Here is a 23,241-nt window from a genome sequence, read left to right on the forward strand (position 1 = left end):
CAACATCATATTAAAAATTGACAGTCAGTTTTATATATTTACATTCGTCCTTTCCATTGAAAATTCTGACGTTCATTTTGTATGAACAGCAAAAGGAAAGGCGCCAAAGTTACGACAACACTGCTTAGTGAAAATGGGCTGCTGTTTTGACGACGTCCGTGTTTAGTCAGGGAGAACGTTTCAGGTGAACAGTATAGTCATGATGGTCGGGAAGCCAATTTTAATATTAAATGCAACAAAATGTGTGCAGTTTATAATATAACCTTGTTTACAAATGGAAAGTAAATATAATGTAAATATAAGAAATGAATTATTTTTTTCAGAGTTCATGTGAAATGAAGGACAGATTAGTATCCGCAAATTAAACATGAATTGCTAGCACAATTCATGGATTTGCCAATCATATTTTGTTGTTCATTTAGCATGAACTCCGACAAAAATGTTTCATTTCTGAAAAACTTGCAAATTCCTCACAGTATCAGTTGCACTTTATCGTATAAAATCATTTAAAGCCAATAAATAATTCTGTCTGATTCTTAACATCTTTTAACAATTAGTAAAAGGACTAAAACCAAGTAAATTGTGTATCTTACTTCTTTGGCAGTGTGTATTCACTTATCTGAATTTACGTTTGTTCGAAAAACTGTTTAGTTTCTGGTATGATATTGTTAATTTTTGCGAAATAATGGTCGATTTTTGTTTGCATGGTGTGCAAGTATTTAAAATTTAAAGCATAAACTCATTGTAAGCACAAAACTGTCTCATTATCAAAAGTCTCCGATCTGATGTATTTCCTCTTAAAATTTGATAGATATTTATGTCAGCGAAAACGAAAGTACACTTTGGCAGGTTGCGGTAAAATGACATAATTGTAAGACTGCTTTGCACATTGCTTTGAACATTATGGATCAACGGCCTCTCGTGTACATGTTTTTTTGTAAACGCATTTGCCTCCAGTATAATTACACACTTAATTGTTTGATGACTGATTCAGTAGGTGGTAAGATAATGCCTCCGGCCTGTATCACTCGATAAACAAGGTGATTATTGACAACAATAAAAATTATGCTTCAATACTACCTTCATTAAGATACGACTATTGATTTCCGGGTAACTCAATACAGAGTTTAAAGTAGCCCATCAGGCACAATCTGAAAAACTTAAGTAGCCAGACAGAATTTTCTGGTAGCCCCTGGGCTCCGAATATGGAATTTCTGAAACCCTGGTGTTAGTAACCTGAAGAACACATCTAGAGGTAGGTGTTACACTTTAGTAACCTGTGGAACACAACTAGAGGTATGTGTTACAGTATGGTAACCAGAAGAATATGTCTACAGGTAGGTGTAAGTAACATGAAGAACACATCTAGAGGTAGGTTTGTCACTACAGTTACCTGTGGAACACATCTAGTTGTAGGTGTTACAATATGGTTAACATCAGAACACATCTAGAGGTAGGTGTAACACTATGGTAACCAGTAGAGCACATTTAGAGGTAAGTGTTACATCACTGTTACCAAGAGAGCAAACCTATAGGTTGGTGTTACACTGTGGAAACCTGTAGAGCATGTCTAGAGGCAGATATTACACAAGTGTGACCAGTAAAACAAACCTAGAGGTAGGAGTAACACTGTGGAAACCTGTAGAAAATATTTAGATGTAGTTGTAACACTGTGGTAACCTGTAGAGCACATTATGTGGATGAATTTGTCGAGAGAGCTAAGATGCTTTCCTACGGAGGTGAAGGCCCCTGGTTTGATTCCTTGGCTACTCCCACTGCGGTGTGTCCTTGGACAAGGCACTTTATCACGATTGCCTCAGTCGACCAAGCTGTAAATTGGTACCAGCAAATTGCTGGGGTTAAGGTATTGGTTTTAACTGTTCTTAAAATAGGGTCGCTCAAAAGCTCTACAGAGCTTATGTTAATTGTTTCACAGAGCGACGGTAAATAAAAGTTACCTTTACCTTTTATCTAGAGGTAGGTGTTACACCACTGTGACCAGTAGAACAAACATATAGGAAGGTGTAACATTGTTAAAATTCGTTGAACAGATCTAGATGTATGGTAACCTGTAGAACACACAACACTACGTTTTAAGTACTTTTATGCTTGAACGAGACAGTAAAAGGTCACCGGTTTTTACAAACTTTGAAAACAATATGTACTGTTTTTAATGATAATTACTGATTTTTTAACTTGACTGAAATTTTTCACTAGTAGACTTATTGCTGTCACCCTTTCATCAGCATTAACATTCACATCCTCATCAGCATGCCCATCAATGTGTTGCCTGTAAGCAGGTTTCTCATTTCTTTCAAACTCTGATATCATAAGTTGACCATACAAGACAAGGTACATAACTCTAACTTACATTTTGTCAAAATTATGTCCCTTCCAATGTGGAAGATTTGGGAAAATGTTTGCAAGCAGGTTTCTCAGAAACCAGAAGACCAACTGCTTCACACAACTCATTGATATTAATAGATGACCACCATAGGGCAAGTACCATATCAGATCTATAGCTGACATTTTCTTGGCATTATGTCCCTTTTTAACATAAATATTTTACGAAGGTTTTGCACATAAACAAGTTCCTCAGGAACATTTAGACCAAATGCTCCAACTCCACACAATGTCATGTCTTTTGCATCACGAGATGACCTCACTGGGCAAGTTACATAAATGGTATTTTGTTAAAATTATATCCTTTTTTAGCTCACCTGAGCAAAATGCTCGGGGTGAGCTATTATGATCGCTCGGCTTCAGTCGTCCGGCGTCCGTCCGTCCGTCCGTCCGTCCGTCCACACTTTCCTTTAAACAACATCTCCTCTGAAACCATTTGGTGGAAGTTGATGAAACTTGGCCTGGATGTTCCTTGGTGGTCTCCTTCAAAAGCTGTTCAAAGAATTGAATTCACAGAACTCTGGTTGCCATGGCAACCGAAAGGAAAAACTTAAAAAATCTTCTTGTCCAAAACTGCAAGGCAGAGCCTCGATATTTGGCATGTGACATCATCTAATGGTCCTCTATGAAGATTGTGCAAATTATGCCCTTGGGATGAAAAGAGGCCCCGCCCCGGGAGTCCCAAGTTTTACATAGACTTATGTAGGAAAACACTTTAAAACTCTTCCTGTCTGAAACCATAAGACCTAGGCCTTTGATATTTGGTACGTAGCATTGCCTTATGGTCCTCTACCAAGATTGTTCAAATTATTACCCTGGGGTGAAAAGAGGCCCCACCCAGGGGTTCCCAAGTTTTACATAGACTTATATCGGAAAAATTTTTAAAAATCTTCTTGCCTGAAATTGCAAGGCCTAGGCTTTTGATATTTGGTATGTTGCATTGCCTAGTGGTCCTTTACCACAATTAGTTCAAATTATGTGCCTGGGGTGAACAGAGGCCCTGCCCTGGGTGTCCCAAGTTTTACATAGACTTATATAGGAAAAAACTTTAAAACTCTTCTTGTCTGAAAGTTCAAGGCCTAGGCCTTTTATATTTAGTATGTAGCATTGCCTAGTGGTTCTCTAACAAGATTATTCAAATTTAATGCCCCTGTGGTGAAAAGAGGCCCTGCCCTGGGGTCACTTTTATATGAGTTATATAGGAAAAAATACTTCAAAAATTATCTGACCATATTTCCTAGACTATTTAATTATAATTACCTGATGACCCCAAGTAATAAGGGGTCACTTGACTGTGACCTTGACCTACTGACCTACTTTCTTGTTTTTAAAGATACAGCCTTGAAATTTGGATGACATATACAGTTTTGCACACCGATCTTAACAGCATAGAAATTTGGACCACGTTCATAACTTTCGATAACGATTTCAATACTCATCCTTAATGTTCTTAGCCCTGACCTACTGACCTGCTTTCTTGTTTTTGAAGCTACAGCAAAGAGATTTGGACCACATGTATAATGTTTGATACAGATTTCAATACTCATCTTGTATAGTCTTAATCTTTACCTACTGACCTACTTTCTTCTTTTTGAAGATACAGCATGGAAATTTGGACCACATGTATAACTTTTGATATAGATTTCAATACTCATCTTTAATATTCTTAACCATGACCTACTGACCTACTTTCTTGTTTTTGAAGCTACAGGAAAGAGATTTGGACCACTTGTATAATGTTTTAACAGATGTCAGTAGTTATCTTAAATAATCTTTACCATGACCTTCTCACCTAGTTTTTTTTTGTTTTTGAAGCTTTAGCAAAGAAATTTGTTCAAGCAAGCAATTAAACTCAGGGGAGCGATATAGGGCCATCATGGCCCTCTTGTTTAACTTAAAACCTTTGTGAAAGTTTTGCATGTCAGCTGTTTCCTCACGAACTATGGGACTGAATTATTTTAAACTCCTTACAACTTATATATGTGGCTGCTCTGTGCCAGGTTCCATAACTGTTATTTTAAAATATTATTTTCAGCTTCCCACCCCCCCCCCCCCCCACCACCCCCCTCACCACAAGTTCAAAATTTTGGTATAACTTTTTTATATAAGTTAGATAGTTATGCAGATAAGCACAGTCAGCTTTTATTTTGTTAAACAGAGTTGTTATATTTCAGCATTACAACAATGCTTTGATTATATATAACGATGCAAGGATGTGTGATGCCCTGGATTATCTTGATGCAGAGATGAATCGTTGGAAGGAAAGTGCCATAATGGATGAAAATGAATCGATTCTCTATGGAGCCTTCAAAAGTAAGTACAGTCTAAAGCTGACTTTTGAAACTAGCTTAATTTCAATGTTATGCTTGTAAGCTAAAATCTTTTATCTATTTACTGCTTACCACATGCTATAAAAAATTATCAATATTTGTCATGAATAATTTTCATGGAATTCATGGTTGTGCCAGTCCACATACTCTGATTGCAACAATCAAATAAAATTTCTGTTTGTGATATCTTTAATATTTATAATCAACAAATTCCAACCCCCATTTTGGAGACATTTTTGCCAACAACACAAAATTCATTCCCACATGAAATGATTTCACAATATACATTGAAAGGCCATCCTTTAACTATTTTGATTGCTGTGCTCTGGTTGACTCACAATGTTGCAAGTACTAGTACCCAGATCATTTTTGATCTTTGAAAGTGACAGATATTACTTTTTGTACAAAGGCCATGTGTCCTATTTCCTCCTTTCAGTGGTCATCACTTAAGTCCATTGCAGTTGAAATGATAATGTAAACTGGAAGAAATTCTATCAATAGCCCTACTTCAACATAAGTATTTTCTGTCTATATTTATATCCAACCCCTTCCCCCCTCAAACTTTGTTTGGGCGTGTGGGATGGGGGCGGCTGTATAGGAAGCACATTATCCTGTTCCATCTGTGGAACTGATACAGATGTCATTTTGAAAAAATACAACAAATTTGTAGGATCATAAGACGTGTCCACATGCCAATTCCTAAGACTCTGACCCTTGTTTTGACAAAATATCTCACCTTTTCACTGGAAAATTTTCTAAATTTATCATTACTTTCTGTATTTCTGTAACCTGTTCATGCATTTGATTGAAGTTTAAAACAAACATTTGAGATCATAATTTTTGTTGCTTTTATTTTGACAGAATTATTCCCCTTAGAAATTGACAAAATTGATGTTTTCTATAAAAATCTCAGAAACCAATGAAGATATTGCATTGGAACTTCAAACAGGTTATAAGAATCGTAGGTTATATTCATTTAAGAGGTCTCAAAACTCTGACTTCTGTTTTGATAAGATCATTCCCCGTTTTAAAATTGACATTTCCTTTAATGCTTCTGAAACCTATTCATGCATTTAATTGAAATTATAGGATCATAATGTTAGTTTATATAGCAAGTTTCACTTTCTAAATGTACTTAATTTTTCACATTTGTAATATATTAAGTTTATGATTTAGGACAATAACTTCAAAGCCATGTAGGGAATTCTGTGTAACTTGATACAGTGATACATAAAAGTGATATAAACGCAAAAGCATCAGAATCATAAGACTGTCTTTTATTAACCCTTACCATGCTAAATTTCTATTATGGACTGGTCCATCTTCCAATTTGGGCAGTACCATTTATCATTTGAAGGGGTGTTTACTAAAAATTTACTGACTGAATAGCGAACAGTGCAGACCATCATAAGACTGTCTTTTATTGAATAAGGTACAGTGAGTGGTGTTGAGTTACACAATGAGTGTCATTTATTGCCAGTATAAACTTTTCAAACAAGGTTTTTCATGGGGGTATGAATTACATTTTGTGATAGGTCTAGTTTTATTAGCTATGCACTGACAGGAAAAAAAGTCATCTGCCTACCTACTTGTGAAGTGGTTGCATGGAGCACTGCAAACAATTTTTATTAAAGATGGCCTAACATGACCTGTCACATTCTTCCGCCCTCTTGACATAGTGACAGAGAAAGAACAAGTATTGAACAGTATCAGCTATTTGTATGTCAAGTCTTACAGTTAAATAGTAAATAAAAGATTTCCTATATAAAATACATTTAATCTTTTAACACCTCTTGCTGAATATTCTTGTGAAAGAAAAACAGCTTCTTCGAAAACGATTAAAGAGTGAAAAACTTCAAAAAGAAAAAAGTACCAATTTCGTAACATTTTAGGTAGAGATATGCTCAATTTTGAAATTAGCAGTCATTTGAGAATCAGTATGCTTAGTTTTGCTTTATCTTAATTACTACATTTTTTTTCTATTTTCTAGAATTAAGAAGTGCCAGGTTTCAAGACTGTCCAAATCCAAAGCTAGATAAGTTATTTGAGATGATTATAAAGGCATATAAGGGTAACTTTGAAAACTCACGTGGTATAGTGTTCGTAAAGACGAGAAATTTGGCCGAGGCAATCCTCAGCTGGATGAAGGAGTCACCATACCTAAGGGACTTAAATCCTATAGTGTTTGTTGGAACAAACATGGCTGCTGATAAAAGAGGTGAGTACCAAGTTTTATGAGTAATGCATCCTTGCATTAAACAGGACCTTTTTTCACAACAGCATTTAGTTGAAAAGCGAGTTTCATTTTCCTCTTACTTTGCTTATGTTTAAGATATTGTCGCTATATGATCTTTTTATGTTGATGAGATATAATATCCAACTCACTCACTCTAATTTCTCTTTTACAGAGGGTTACATCTCAAATGAGTAAAAATATGTTTCCAAAAACATAAAAAGATATATATTTTTTAAGAATCCTGTTAATCTGAAAGTTTTGAGAAATTGAACATGGTTGTAGTTTTAGCCTGAGGACTAATATTATGGTTATATCTTTTTAATGAGTGGTGTTGAGAAATTCCATTGATCTATGGTATTATGAGGATGACCTTCTGTTACCTTTGTTAAAAAAGTAAAGTTTTTCTACGAGACAATTACGAACCAGCAAGTAAATAATAAATATTTTATTACGTGTCATCAGAAATGGGTTTTCGTAATGTGTTTTTCCAAGGTATTACTACAGCCCAGCAAACTCTTATGTTGAATATAGACCTGTCATATAGCAACAACTATGGATTGGTGATCTATGTAAGGAGTCATGTAATGATATGATTATTATATTACTGGTAAGAAATCAAGTTTTTCTGTCTGTCTGTCTGTCTGTCTGTCCGTCTGTCTGTAGACACAGCCTTTAGCGCACCAACTCTCCTCATCCCATTGACACAGTTTAATGAAACCTCACACAAGTGATCAGTAACAATAGTAGTTGTGTATAGTGCATGTTAGGTTCTTTCAGAAAAAAATTGCAGAGTTACGGGACTTTGTTTTTTATTACTATACTATATACATAGAGTCTGCATATGCAATCTTGTGCGCATTTAATCTCCTGAACCCATGCACACAATTTTGTGAAACTTCACACAAGTGATCAGTACCAACCTTACTTGTGCATGGTGCATGTTAGGTTCTTTCAGAAAAATATTCTGCAGAGTTATGGGACTTTGTTTTTTGCTACTATACTATATACATAGAGACTATATACATACAGTCCACATAATTATGCAATCTTGTGTGTGTCAAATTGCAATGTACTGTGTCAGTAAGGGGTACATTTAACACTTTCAGTGATAGCTCTAGTTTGAGCAGGTTATCGGAAAATTAATAATGCGTAATTAATTTTCTAACAGGTATGACTACAGCTGGGCAAGTTGATGTACTAGAGTATTTCCGAAATGTGAAGCACAAGTTAATAATAGCTACTTCAGTTGCAGAGGAAGTTATTGATATTTCCATGTGTAATTTTGTCATCAGATATGACCATGTGACCAACAAGATAGCCATGGTACAGCGCAGAGGTAAACATCATTTTCTGAAAACGTCTTTAAAGCTATTAAGTCCTAAAAGGACAGATCAAAGACCTATGTCCTTCCATGGAGGTCAAAATTTCAAATGTTACACCACAATCCATGCATGCAGGAATACATAAATTTTTATAAAGTAAGCAATTTAAGCAGAATACATGATGTTTTTAGCTTACCTGCAAGGTGAGCTTTTGTGATCGCCCTTCGTCCGTCGTCTGTCGTCCGTCCGTCGTCCGTCTGTACACAATTATATCTCCACCTCTGTTGGGGAGACATATTGTTTTTGCCCTGTCCGTCCATCCTTCCGTCCGTACGTCACACTTCTTTTCCGACCAATAACTGGAGGATCATTTGATCCAGAACCTTCAAACTTCATAGGGTTGTAGGGCTTATTGGACAGACGACCACTATTGTTTTTGGGATCACTCCATCAAAGTTCAAGGTCACAGGGGCCTGACCATGGAAAACCATTTCCTATCAGTAACTTGAGAACCACTTGACCCAGAATGTTGAAACTTCATAGGATGATTGGACATGGAGAGTAGACGGTCCCGTTTGATTTTGAAGTAACTCTGTTAAAGTTCAAGGTCACAGGGGCCTGAACATTGAAAACCATTTCCGATCAATAACTTGAGAACCACTAGACCCAGAATGTTGAAACTTCATAGGATGATTGGACATGCAGAGTAGATGACCGTTATTGATTTCAGTTTCAATCCATTAAAGGTCAAGGTCACAGGGGCCTGAATATGGAAAACCATTTCCGGTCAGTAACTTGAGAACCACTTGACCCAGAATGTTGAAACTTCATAGGATGATTGGACATGCAGAGTAGATGACCCCTATTGATATTGGGGTCACTCTATTTAAGGTCAAGGTTGCAGCAGACAGAATATGGAAATCCATTTCTGGTCAATAACTTGAGAACCATTTAACCTAGAACCTTCAAACTTCATAGGGTGATAGGTTACAAAGTAGATGACCTTATTAGGGTCACTCCATCAAAGGTCAAGATCCCAGGGGCTGGGCATAGAAAACACTTCCCCATCAATAACTAGAGAACCACTTGACTCAGAATGTTGAAACTTCATAGGATGATTGGTCATGCAGAGAAGATGACCCCTATTGATTTTGGGCTAACTCTATCAAAGGTCAAGGTCACAGGGGCCTGAACATGGAAAACAGTTTCCATTTAATAACTTGAGAACCACTAGGCCCAGAATGTTGAAACTTAGTGGGATGATTGGACATGCCAAGTACATGATCCCTATTGCAGCCAACCGTCAGTGTCTCTTTGACTTTTGCTCCTGTCCCCTATTGAGTTCTTGCCTATTTGGAGGGTGCACTTGAGAGTTTCACTTGTCTATCCATCTGCCTGTCTGAAATTTCTATCATGCATATCTCAGAAAGTATTAGACCCGGAGTCATCAAACCTCCTAGGATTGTCATTCAGCATGTGCAGTTGTGCACCTGGTGCTTTGATTAGGATTTCAGACAACCACAGCAGAGTTATGGTCCTTGACTTAGTCAAAAATATGTCCATCAATCCCTTCAGCTGTCCGAAATTGTGTCAGGCATGTCCAAAAAAGTATTTGACCCAGATTCATCAAACCTCATTGGACTGTCATTCAGCATGTGAAGTTGTGCAGCTCGTGTTTTATTTCAGATTTCTCACAGACGCACTAGAGCAATAGCTTTTGACTTAGTCAGAAATATGCAAAAAAAAGACCTAACATTTTGTGTTGTATGTATCTCAAAAAGCCATTAACCTAGGATTATGAATATTTGTAGAAATATTATTCAGCATGTAAAGTAATGCACCCGAGGTTTTGTTTGAGATTTCACTAAACCAAACCAGAGTTATGGCCCTTAGTCAGAAATATTCATAAAAGGGCATAAAAGTTTGTGTCACATGTATCTAAAAAAGTATTTGACTTAGAGTCGTAAAACCTTACGATTGTTATATAGCATGTCTCTGTAAAGTTAGCAGAATAGCAGAATAACTCCAGCAGAATAACAGAATAACTCCAGTAGAACATCAGAATAGCAGAATAACTCTAGCAGAATAACTCCAGCAGAATATCAGAATAACAGAATAGCAGAATAACTCCAGCAGAATAGCAGAATAGCGGAACAACTCCAGCAAAATAGCAGAATAACTCCAGCAGAATAGCAGAATAGCAGAATAGCTCCAGCAGAACAGCAGAATAGTAGAATAACTCCAGTAGAATAGCAGAATAACTCTAGCAGAATAGCAGAATAACGCCAGCAGAAAAGCAGAATAGCAGAACAACATTAAAAATGCAAAAATGCTAAATGATTTTTTTTTCATTTCACCTCACATCTGTATGACAATTAAAATTAGCTTAGACAATTTTTGCCGTAAACATGTAACCATTATAATTCTAATGCTATTCTGCTGCTGGAGTTGTTCTGCTATTCTGTCTGCTGTTCTGCTGAAGTTGTTCTTTCAACAGACTTAAATGATTTACTAACAGTCATTAAAGCAGTAATGGTAACATGTGTGCCGCAAAAAGAGTCTTATGCTAATGTTAATTGTGCGAGGTAATATGCGAGACGTATAATGTTTCAAGGCGTTCTTTTAACTGACAAAAATGTATTTCTAACAAAATATAATGGTAACATGTTTACTGCAAAAATAGTCTTAGGCTAATTTAATTGTCATACAGATGCGAGGTAAAATGAAAAAAAAAATTATTCTGCTATTTTGCTGTAGTTATTCTGCTGGAGTTATTCTGCTGTTCTGCTGGAGTTATTCTGCAAATCTGCTATTCTGTTGGAGTTATTCTGCTATTCTGCTAGAGTTATTCTGCTATTCTGCTGGAGTTATTCTGCTGTTCTGCTGGAGTTATTCTGCAAATGTGCTATTCTGTTGGAGTTATTTTGCTATTCTGCTAGAGTTATTCTGTTATTCTGCTATTCTCCTGGAGATATTCTCCTATTCTGCTATTCGGCTGGAGTTATTCTGCTGGAGTTATTCTGCTGTTCTGCTGGAGTTATTCTGCTATTCTGCTGGACTTGTTCTGCTATTCTGTTATTCTGCTGGAGTTATTCTGCTATTCTGCTGGAGGTATTCTGCTATTTTGCAATTCTGTTGGAGTTATTCTGCTATTCTGCTGGAGTTATTCTGATGTTCTGCCGGAGTTATTCTGCTATTCTGTTATTCTGCTATTCTGCTAACTTCACAGAGACGTGAAGTTTTGCATCTAGTGTTCTGTTTGGGATTTTATTCAGCAAGACCAGAATTGTGGTCCTTGACTTAGTGAAAAATGCACATTAAGTGCTTTGATGTTAGCGTAGCATATATCTTAAAAATGTTTGATCCAAAGTCATGAAAGCATGTAGGAATATTACTGTGAAAGCGGAAGTTTTCGCGAGGGTTTAATTTTCGCTATATTCACAAAATCCCTTTTCCTCGCGAACATTAATCCTCGCGTAAATATGAACCATTCGTATAATGCAAATCAAGCAAATCTTGTCATTACACAAATCTTCCCCAACATATCAGATGGAAACAGCCATATTTACAAAAACTGGTTAAGTGTTTCCGTAATAACTAGAGGATAGCATAATCTTAATACCTGTGTGTTTAATTAAACAAACATTGACATCTCTGCCACTGGATTAGATTACATGTAAAGTCATGTTTGTTACAGGTATGTAGTCATCAAGGTTTACAGGTAATTAGAGGTGTTAAAACATACATACAATTAATAGTGATCGATTTTTACGTAGACAGTCTAAAGGTAACACTTTACGATGTGTAACATTTTTGTACACCCGACTTTTCAAAAAGCCGAATTTACAATTTTGAGAATATAAAACCTCGCAAACATACTCAATATTTCAAATTTGCGAAATTTGGACCCAGCGAAAATATGTGCTTTTACAGTATTCAGCATGTTAATTTGTGTACCTGAGTTTTGTTTTGGATTTCACTCTGCAAGACCAGAGTTATGGCACATGACTTAGTCATAAATATGCACTAATGGCATAAAAGTTTGTGTCACCTGTATCTCAAGAAGTTTTGACCTAGAGTCTTCAAACCTTAGAGGATTGTAATATAGCATGTGTGATGACCTGGTGTTCTGTTTGGAATTTGAATCAGCAAGACCAGCTTAAAAAATTATGTTGTAGTTATTTAGAAAAATTATTTCACAGAGTCATGAATCCATGTACAGTGACAGGAAGGTGAGTGTGGTGCGTGTGTGTGTGTTGGGGGGGGGGGGGGGGGGGGGGGGGGGGGGGGAGGGACCAATGTCCTATAGACACGTATTTAGTTACTTGTTATGCCTTTCGAGAGACTACTTCAAGTGGTTTGTGTAAAATGGACTTTTTGACAGACAAGGGATGTAATGCAGCTTTTTTAATTCCTTACAACATGAAATTTTTATGGCAGTGCTTCTAATTGTCAGTAGTAATGCTAATTTTGGTAAATTTTTCTGGGAGTGTGAGATTATTTTTACGCCCCAATTTATGTGGGAGGCATATAGCGTTGCTGCTGTCCGTACGTCCATCACAAAAACTTGTGTGTCCAACTCCTCCCACATTATTAGCCTGATTTGCTTCAAACTTTCACAGATGAGCAAGCTTGATGTGCAAATGACCATAAAGGAAGGAATTTTTTCTGTGACTTTTTGTACCAACCGAACAACGAAGTTGTAAGGGTGGTGGGGGAGGGTGTATACTGGTTTCAGGTTATCTGTCTGTTTGTCTCCTCATCACCTTGACACAATTTAATGAAACTTCACACAAGTGATCAGTAACAACAGTAGTTGTGCATGGTGCATGTAAGGTTCTTCAGAAAAAAAATTGCAGAGTTACGGGACTTTGTTTTTTGTTACTATACTATACACATAGAGTCTGCATATGCAATATTGTGCGTGCATAATCTCCTGAACCCATGCACACAATTTAATGAAACTTAACACAAGTGACCAGTAGTAACCCTAGTTGTGCATAGTGCATGTTAGGTTCTTTCAGAAAAAAATTCTGCACAGTTATGGGACTTTGTTTTTTGTTACTATGCTTTATACATAGAGTCTGCATATGCAATCTTGTGCGCGCCTAATCTCCCAAATCAGTGCACACAATTTAATGAAAATTCACACAAGTGATCGGTACCAACCTTACTTGTGCATGGTGAATGTTAGGTTCTTTCAGAAAAATACTCTGCAGAGTTATGGGACTTTGTTTTTTTGTTTCTATACTATATACATAGAGTCTATATACATACAGTCCACATAATTATGCATTCTTATGTTTGTCAAATTGCAATGTACAGTTATGGCCCTTTTTTATAGAGAATATAGAGAAAAATCTTGTGTGTCCAACTTCTCCCACACCATTAGCCTGATTTGTTTCAAACTTTCACAGATGAACAAGCTTGATGTGCAGATGACCATAAAGGAAGAAAATATTGTTGTGCTTTTTTACTGCAGTTATGGCCCTCTGTTTTGCTTTATGGAATAATGCTACAGTAATTTCGGGGAGCATCAATAGGTTACCGATCACCTTGTTAGCTAAAACTAAGAATAGAAACACCTTGAAACAACCAGTAGATGGATCTTCATAAAACTTGATCTGTAGCATCTTTGTAAAGTCCTCTCCCAACTTTATACAAATTGGCTCTGTTTAGGGGCCATCAGAGCTAAAACTAGAAACACCTTAAAACGACTCTCCTCATGAACTTGATCCGTAGCATCATTATAAGGTTCCCTCCAAAATTGTTTCAAATGGGGGTACTTGACCCATTTTAGGGACCGCTTGAGCTAAAAATACAGATACCTTTTAGTGACTTCTTCACATAAAGTAGTTGATTGATCTTCATCAGGCTAGGTCTGTAACATCATTATAAGATCATCATAAGGTCCTCTGCAAAGTTAATTCAAATAGGATCACTCGGGCCCAATTTAGGGTCCACTGGAGTTAAAGATAGAAATACTGTTAAACCTCTTCTTCTCATCAACTGCTTAATGGATTAACATCAAACTTTGTCTGTAGCATTATTATAAGGTTCTATCCCAAATGTATTCAAATAGGGGCGCGCCGCCTATTTTAGGGTCTACTTGAGTTAAAAACAGAAAAAAAACCTTTGAACAGCTTCTCATTAACCACTTCATGGATCTTCAAATTTCATTTGTAGCATAAGTGTAATGTTCTTTCCCACTTTTGTTTGAAGGGGAAGCTGGGACATTTTAGGAGCTGTTTAAGCTAAAAAAAGAAATATGGTCTCTGTCTCTGAAATCTAGGTCAGGTTTGAAAAAGGATTATCACGGTCAAACACTGAGTCACTGGGTCAATGATTGGAATGTTTGTCTGTTTTAAATGTAGGATAAATTTGTAATTGGGTCATTTGGGAAAAAACTAGATCAATAGGTCAAATCATAGAAAACTCTTTGTTAAACATTTAGAGGCAACTTTTCACCTTGATCATTATAAACCTTTGTCAGAATGTTTGTCTCTAAGAAATTTTGGCCACATTAGATACTAGGTTATCTGGGGTTAAGATCTAGATCAGGTGAGCAATACAGGCCTTCAGGGCCCTTTCGTTTTATTAGCTCACCTGAGCCAAAGGCTCATGGTGAGCTTTTGTGACCGCTCGATGTCCGTTGTCCGTCCGTCAACAATTCCTAAAAAGGTCTTCTTCTTCAAAACAACTTGGCAGATTTACACCAAACTTCACAAGAATGATACTTGGTTGGCCTCCTTTCAAAATTATTCAAAGAATTGAATTCCACACAGAACTCTGGTTGCCATGGCAACCGAAAGGAAAAACTTAAAAAATCTTCTTGTCCGAAACCGCATGGCGTAGAGTTTCGATATTTGGCATGTGACATCATCTAATGGTCCTCTATGAAGATTGTTCAAATTATTACCCTGAGGTGAAAAGAGGCCCCGCCCCGGGGGTCCCAAGTTTTACATAGACTAATATAGGAAAAAACTTTAAAAATATTCTTACCTGAAACTGCAAGGCCTAGGCTTTTGATATTTTGTATGTTGCATTGCCTAGTGGTCATCTACCAAAATTGTTCAAATTGGAGAGAATTACTATAAGCTCTAGCAACTACTTGTCTTGATATTTGTATTGTATGGATGTTATATGTAATGTATATCTTGATAAATATGTTTAAACCAAAATTGTTCAAATTATGCCCCTTGGGTGAAAAGATGCCCTGCCCTGGGGGTCCCAAATTTTACATAGACTAATATAGGAAAAAAATTTAAAAATCTTGTTGTCTGAAAGTTCAAGGCCTAGGCCTTTAATATGTGGTATTTAGTATTGCCTAGTGGTTTTCTAACAAGATTGTTCAAATTATGCCCCTCGGATGAAAAGAGGCCCCGCCCGGGGGTCACCTGTATATGAGTTATATAGGAAAAAATACTTCAAAAATTATCTGATCATATTGCCTAGACTGTTTAATTATAATTACCTGATGGCCCCAAGTACTTAGGGGTCACTTGACTGTGACCTTGACCTACTGATCTACTTTCTTGTTTTTAGGAAAAGCTTAAAAATTCTTCTTATCCAAAACCACAGGTCTTAGGGCTTTGATATTTGGTATCTAGCATCATCTAGTGGTCCTCTATCAATATTGTTCGAATTATCCCCCTAGGCTCAAATATGGCCCCGCCCTGGGGATCACATGGTTTACATAGACTTATATAGGGAAAACTTTGAAAATCTTCTTGTACAAAACCACATAGCATAGGGCTTTGATATTTGGTATGTAGCATCATCTGTGGTCCTCTACCAAGATTGTTCAAATAATGTCCCTAGGATCAAATATGGCCCCGCCCTGTGGGTATCATGGTTTATATAGACTTATATAGGGAATACCTCTTGTCCAAAACCACAGAATTCTGGTTGCCACGGCAACCGAAAGGAAAGACTTAAAAAAATGTTCTTGACCAAAACCACAGGTCTTAGGGTTTTGATATTTGATATGTAGCATCATCTAGTGGTCCTCTAACAAGATTGTTCAAATTATTTCGCTAGGGTTAAATATGGCCCCTCCCTGGGGGTCACATGTTTTATATAAACTTATAAAGGGAAAACTTTGAAAATCTTCTTGTACAAAACCACATAGCATAGGGCTTTGATATTTGGTATGTAGCATCATACAGTAGTCCTTTACCAAGATTGTTCAAATTATCCCCCTAGGGTTAAAACTTGCTCCGCCCCGGGGTTCACATGGTTTAAATAGACTTGTATAGGGAAAAACCTTTAAACATTCCTATCTTAAACTATATGGCTCAGAGGTTAGATATTTAGTATTTGGTATGCTCTAGTGGTTCTCAAACAAAATTGTTCAAATCATGACCCTGGGGTCAATATATGCCACGCCCAGGGGGTCCCTTGTTTAACATTGACTTATAAAGGAAAAATGTTTAAAAATCTTCTTGTCCAGATCCATTAGGCCTAGACCTTAGATATTTGGTATTTAATATTTTCTAGAGGTCAGCTATCAAGTTTGTTCAAATCTTGACCCAGTGGACTTCTGACCTACTGACCTACTGACCTACTTTTTCGTTTTTGAAGTTACAGCATAGAAATTTGGACCACATGTATCATTTTTGATACAGATTTCAATACTTATCTTGAATAGTCTTAATCTTGACCTGCTGACCTACTTTCTTGTTTTCGAAGCTACAGCATTGAAATTTGAACCATGTGTATAATTTCTTATACAAATTTCAATACTCCTCTTCAATATTTTAAACCCTGAGCTGCTGACCTACTTTCTTTTTTTGAAGCTGCAGCAAAGAGATTTGGCCCACTTGTATAATTTTTCACAGATTTCAATTGTTATCTTCAATAATATTTACCATGACCTACACACCTAGTTTTTTTTTTGAAGCTTTAACAAAGAAATTTGTTCTTGCAAGCAAGTAATTCCATGTGAGCGATATAGGGCCACTAAGGTGCTCTTGTTTAAGATACAGCCTTGAAATTTGGATGACATATACAGTTCTGCACACCGATCTTAACACTGACCTTCAGTGACCATGAATATGACCTACTGACCTACTGTCTTAATATTTTAAATCGTGACCTACAGACCTACTTCCTTGTTTTTGAAGTTACAACAAAGAAATTTGGACCAGATGTATAGTGTTTGATACAGATTTCAATACTCATCTTGAATAGTCTTAATCGTGACCTACTGACCTACTTCCTTGTTTTTGAAGTTACAGTATAGAAATTTGTACCACCTGTATAATGTTTGATACGGATTTTAATACTCATCTTAAAATAGCCTTAATCATGACCTACTGACCTACTTTCTTGTTTTTGAAGGTACATCATAGACATTTGGACAACGTTTATAACTTTTGATAAAGATTTCAATACTCATCTTTAATGTTATTAGCCCTGACCTACTGACCTACTTTCTTTCGTTTGTTTGTTTGTTTTGGATTTAACGCCGTTTTTCAACAGTATTTTAGCCATGTAACGGCGGGCAGTTAACCTAACCAGTGTTCCTGGATTCTGTACCAGTACAAAACCTGTTCTCCGCAAGTAACTGCCAACTTCCCGGCATGAATCAGAGGTGAAGTACGAATGATTTCAGACACAATGCCGTTTATCAAATAGTCACGGAAAACATACGCTCCGCCCGAGGATCGAACTCACGACCCCGCGATCCGTAGACCAACGCTCTTACCTACTGAGCTAAGCGGGCGGGCTTGACCTACTTTCTTGTTTTTGAAGTTACAGCAAAGAAATTTCGACCACATGACTGTATAATGTTTGATACAGATTTCAATACTCATCTTGAATAGTCTTAATTGTGACCTACTGACCTACTTTCTTGTTTTTGAAGTTACAGTATAGAAAGTTTTACCACCCGTATAACGTTTGATACAGATCCCAATACACAACGAAATTTGTTTAAGCAAGCAACTAAACTCAGATGAGCGATTAAGGTTACTTGTTTAAGATACAGCCTTGAAATTAGGATGACATGTACAGTTTTGCACACCGATCTTAAAACTGACTTTCAGTGACCATGAATACGACCTATCGACCTACTTTGTTAGTATTTCAGCATCAGTTTGACATTAGGAACATGTAGGTCATATTACTCAGGTGAGTGATCCAGGGTCATAATGACCCTTTTGTTGAAGTTACAGCATAGAAATTTGGACCACGTATAATTTCTGATACAGATTTCAATACTCAGCTTTAATATTCTTTAACCTGACCTACTGACCTACTTCCTTGTTTTTGAAGCTACAGCAACGAGATTTGGACCACCTGTATAATTTTTCATACAGATTTCAGTAGTTATCTTGAATTATCTTTACCGTGACCTACTCGATAGAGACCACATTTTGCAATCGATTTTAATCAAACTTGTACACAACTTGTATTGGCATAAAATATCGGTTCCTTTCGAAAGCTGGCTAGATCCCTTGATGGGTTCCAGGGTCGTGGGCCCTTAAAGGGCCAAAATTTGTTATTTTGGCTTGTGAACACGATACGAAGAGACCACATTTTGCTATCAATCTTCATCAAACTTACACACAACTTGTATTGGCATAATACCTCGGTTCGTTTCGAAAACAGGCCAGATCCCATCATGGCTTCCAGAGTTATGGCACCTTAAAGGGCCAAAATTTGCTATTTTGGCTTTTGCAGCCATATAGAGACTTCATTTATAGTTTGATTTGATACAAACTTTCAAAATATCTTAAACAACAATAGATTTAGGATTCCATGATGAATCCATCAAATCCAATCATAGGTTCCGTAGTTACGGACCCTGATTGACCCCTGAAAGAGCCAAAATTTGTTAATTTCACGCCCGTATTATGTTATGGCCCCTGTGTCTGTCTGTCTGTCTGTATGCCGTCCGTCCGTTAGCAATTTCTTGTCCGCTCTGGAAGGATTTCGAATAAACTTGAAACAAATGTTCAGCACATCGAGACGACGTGTAGAGCATATGTTTCGGATGGCTCGCCTCAAGAGCAAGGTCACACCAAGGGGTCAAAGGTCATATGACTTTGTTTCGTGTCCGCTCTGTAACTCTTGAACTACTTGATTTTAAAGAAATTTCGCACAAATGTTCACCACATCGAGGCGACTTGCAGAGCGCATGATTTGGATGGCTAGCTTCAAGGTCAAGGTCAGACTTAGGGGTCTAAGGTCGTACGACTTTGTTTCGTGTGTATATTGCTCTGCATTGTGGTGTTCTTGTTTTAATTAGCTCACCTGAGCACAAAGTGCTCAAGGTGAGCTTTTGTGATTGCCCTGTATCCGTCGTCCGTCGTCGTCCGTCCGCCGTTGTCAACAATTTGACTTTTAACACTCTAGAGGTCACAATTTTGGCCAATTCTTCATGAAACTTTGTCAGAATGTTAACCTCTATAAAATCTTGGACGAGTTCAATATTGGGTCATCTGGGGTCAAAAACTAGGTCAACAGATTAAATCATAGGAGAAGCTTGTTAACACTCTAGAGGCCACATTTATGACGATATCTCTATGAAACTTGTTCAGAATTTCAATCTTGATGATTTTAGGTCATGTTTAAATCTGGGTCAGGTGAGGTCAAAAACTAGGTCACCAGTTCAAATCAAAGGAAAACCTTGTTAACACTAGAGGCCAAATTTATGATTATATCTTCTGAAACTTAGTCAGAATGTTTGTTTTGATGATCTTTAGATCAGATACGAATCTGGGTCATGTGGGTCTAAAACTAGGTCACCAGCTCAAATCAAACGAAAGCTAGTTAACACTCTAGAGGCCACATTTATGACCATATCTTAATGAACATTGGTCAGAATGTTAATCTTGATGATATTTAGGCAAATTTAAGACAGGTGGGGTTAAAAACTAGGTCACCAGGTCATATCCATTATAAAGATAGCTAACACTTTAGAAGCCGCATTTATGACCAGTTCTTCATGAAACTTTGTCAGAATGTTAATCTTGATGATATTTAAATAAAATTTAAATCTGGGTCAGGTGGGGTCAAAAACTAGGTCACCAGGTCAAATCAAAGGAAACGCTTGTTAACACTCTAGAGGCTACATGTATGACATATCTTAATGCTACATGGTCAGAATGTTAATCTTGATGATCTTTAGATCAAATTCAAATCTGGGTCAGTTGGGGTCAAAAACTAGGTCACCAGGCCAAATCAGAGGAAAAGCTTGTTAACACTCTAGAGGCCACATTTATGACCCTATCTTAATGCAACTTAGTCAAAATGTTAATCTTGATGATCTTTAGGAAAAGTTCAAATCTCAATCAGATGGAGTCAAAATCTAGGTCACCAGGTTAAGTCAAAGGAAAAGCTTGTTAACACTATAGAGGCCACATTTATGACCGTATCTTCATGAAGTTTGGTCAGAATGTTACCCTTGATGATCTTTAGGTCAAGTTTAAATCTGGGTCATGTGGAATGTGACCTACTGACCTACTTTCTTGTTTTTTTTACGATACAGCCTTGAAATTTGGATGACATGCACAGTTAATTACACCAATCTTAAAACTGACCTTCAGTGACCGTGAATATGACCTACTGACCTACTTTAAAACTGAATTTCAGTGATCATGAATGTGACCTACTGACCTACTTTCTTGTTTTTTAAGATACAGCCTTGAAATTTGGATGACATGTACACCGATATTAAACTGACTTTCAGTGACCGTGCATCTGACCTACTGACCTAATTTCTTAATTTCTAAGATACAGCCTTGAAATTTGGATGGTATGTACAGTTTTGCACTCTGATCTTAAAACTGACTTTCAGTGACCACGAATGTGACCTACTAACATATTTTCTTGTTTTTAGCTCACCTGAGCACGAAGTTCTCAAAGGTGAGCTTTTGTGACCGCCGTGTCCGTCGTCCGTCCGTCATCAACAATTTGACTGTTAACACACTAAAGGTCACAATTTTAGCCCAGCCTTAATAAGACTTGGTCAGAATGTTACACTCAATAAAATCTTGGACGAGTTCAAAATTGGGTCATCTGGGATTATAAAACTAGGTCACCAGGTCAAATCAAAGGAAAAGCTTGTTAACATTGTAGATGCTACATTTATGACTGTATCTTCATGAAACTTGGTCAGAATGTTAATCTTGATGATCTTTAGGTGAAGTTCAAATCTAGGTTAAAGGCCTAGATTTTGGCAGTGGGCCAAGGGATTTCTGTCTTCACCAGCACAGTTGGGGGCTAATGACCATCACAGTATGGTTCCATTTAACAAGGGTCAATGTTTATTGGAGAGTCAGTCTACCTTACAAGTGTATCAGTTAGTGAGAAGGTGAAACAATGTAATTTATCTTAAATTGATGATAACTTTTTAAGTTATACTAGTTGTTTGTTTTTTTGGCATTTCTATGTAAAGAAAAATTTTTATTGATCAAACACAATAATAAGATAATCAGAAACTTATTTTCACAATAACGAAATAATGATAAACTTACTTAAAGAAATATGCAAGTTTTTATTTTTTCAAAGTCTGTCTGGAGAATTGTGATATTTCAGAAAATTGTGACTTTCACTCATCTAAAGCTTGCAGAATACTGTAAATAACATTTGTCTAAAAATTGAAAACAGTATGTGCATTTCAAAGTTACAAAGCAAAGCATGAAAAAAAGTCACTTTTGGCAACATACTGAAAATGAAAATTCAGTATACTTAGATGGAACACAATAATTTTAAGTTCAAATAATGTTCATTACATGAATACAAGGAACCCAGTTTCCAATTAGAAAAATATTGTTTGTCAGCACAAAGAACTCCTGAAGTTTTCACTACACTTGTGTTTAATTATCATTATTATTTTCAATATTTTTACTTATCTTTAATCATCCTTTATGTAATATAATAGTAATAATAACAATAATAATAATTATTATGATTATTTTTATTATTATCATTATTATAACATTAAAGTAATACTTATTGTCATCTATATAATATCAAAATAATAATTAATATTATTATCATTCCACATTCACTGAAGAAAAATTAATTTCTTTCAACTCCACTGCACACATCTTCATGGTCTAGTTGGGGTCCCTGCTGTGCTAATTGCCCTCTAATCAGTTACGGTTACATAATCGCTGATTAGCAGCGGATAAGATGGGAGTTGTATATTGGATTTGGGGGGGGGGGGACATTTATATGGTAGTGAATCTAGGCCTTTAAGTGGAGTTAGAAACTAGGTCACCAGGTCAAATCAAAGGTAAGGATTGTTAACACTCTAGAGGCCATATTTATAACTATATCTTAATGAAACTTGGTCAGAATGTTAACCTTGATGATTTTAGATCAACATCAAATCTGGGTAGGTGAGATCAGAAACTAGGCCACCAGGTAAAATCAAAGGAAAAGCTTGTTAACACTCTAGAGGCCACATTTATTACCTTACCATAATGAAACTTGGTCAGAATGTTAATCTTAACGAATCTTAAGTCAAGTTTAAGTCTTAGTCCGGTGGGATCAAAACCTAGGTCATCGGATCAAATCAAAGTTAAAGCTTGTTAACACTCTATAGGCCACAAATATGACAATATCTCAATGAAACTTGGTCAGAATGTTAATCTTGAAGATCTTTAGGTCAAGTGCAAATCTAGGACAAGCGGAGTCAGAAACTAGGTCACCAGGTCAAATCAAAGGTAAAGCTTCTTAACACTCTAGAGGCTACATTTATGACTGTATCTTCATGAAACTTGGTCAGAATGTTAACCTTGATGATCTTTAGGTCAAGTTCGAATCTTGGTCATGTGGAATGTGACCTATGTTTTTGTTTTTTAAGATACAGCCTTGAAATTTGGATGACATGTACAGTTTTGCACACCGATCTAAAACTGACTCCAATCACCATGAATGTGACCTACTGACCTACTTTCTTCAGGTGAACGATATAGGGCTTTCAGGGCCCTCT

At 36.7% G+C, this 23,241-nt stretch overlaps 1 protein-coding gene across 2 annotated transcripts in view; it reads left to right on the forward strand.

The window, feature by feature from the left end:
- Positions 1-23,241, forward strand: part of LOC123529642 (uncharacterized) — a 582,930-nt gene that overhangs the window by 69,211 nt on the left and 490,478 nt on the right. For both annotated transcript variants that reach the window (XM_053523049.1, XM_053523050.1), the window contains 3 exons: positions 4,578-4,716; positions 6,724-6,951; positions 8,138-8,305. In XM_053523049.1, coding sequence (XP_053379024.1) covers positions 4,578-4,716; positions 6,724-6,951; positions 8,138-8,305 — 535 coding nt within the window. The remainder of the gene's footprint in view (positions 1-4,577; positions 4,717-6,723; positions 6,952-8,137; positions 8,306-23,241) is intronic.

The sequence above is a fragment of the Mercenaria mercenaria genome, chromosome 14 (genome assembly GCF_021730395.1).
Source record: "Mercenaria mercenaria strain notata chromosome 14, MADL_Memer_1, whole genome shotgun sequence".
Lineage (NCBI taxonomy): Eukaryota > Metazoa > Mollusca > Bivalvia > Venerida > Veneridae > Mercenaria > Mercenaria mercenaria.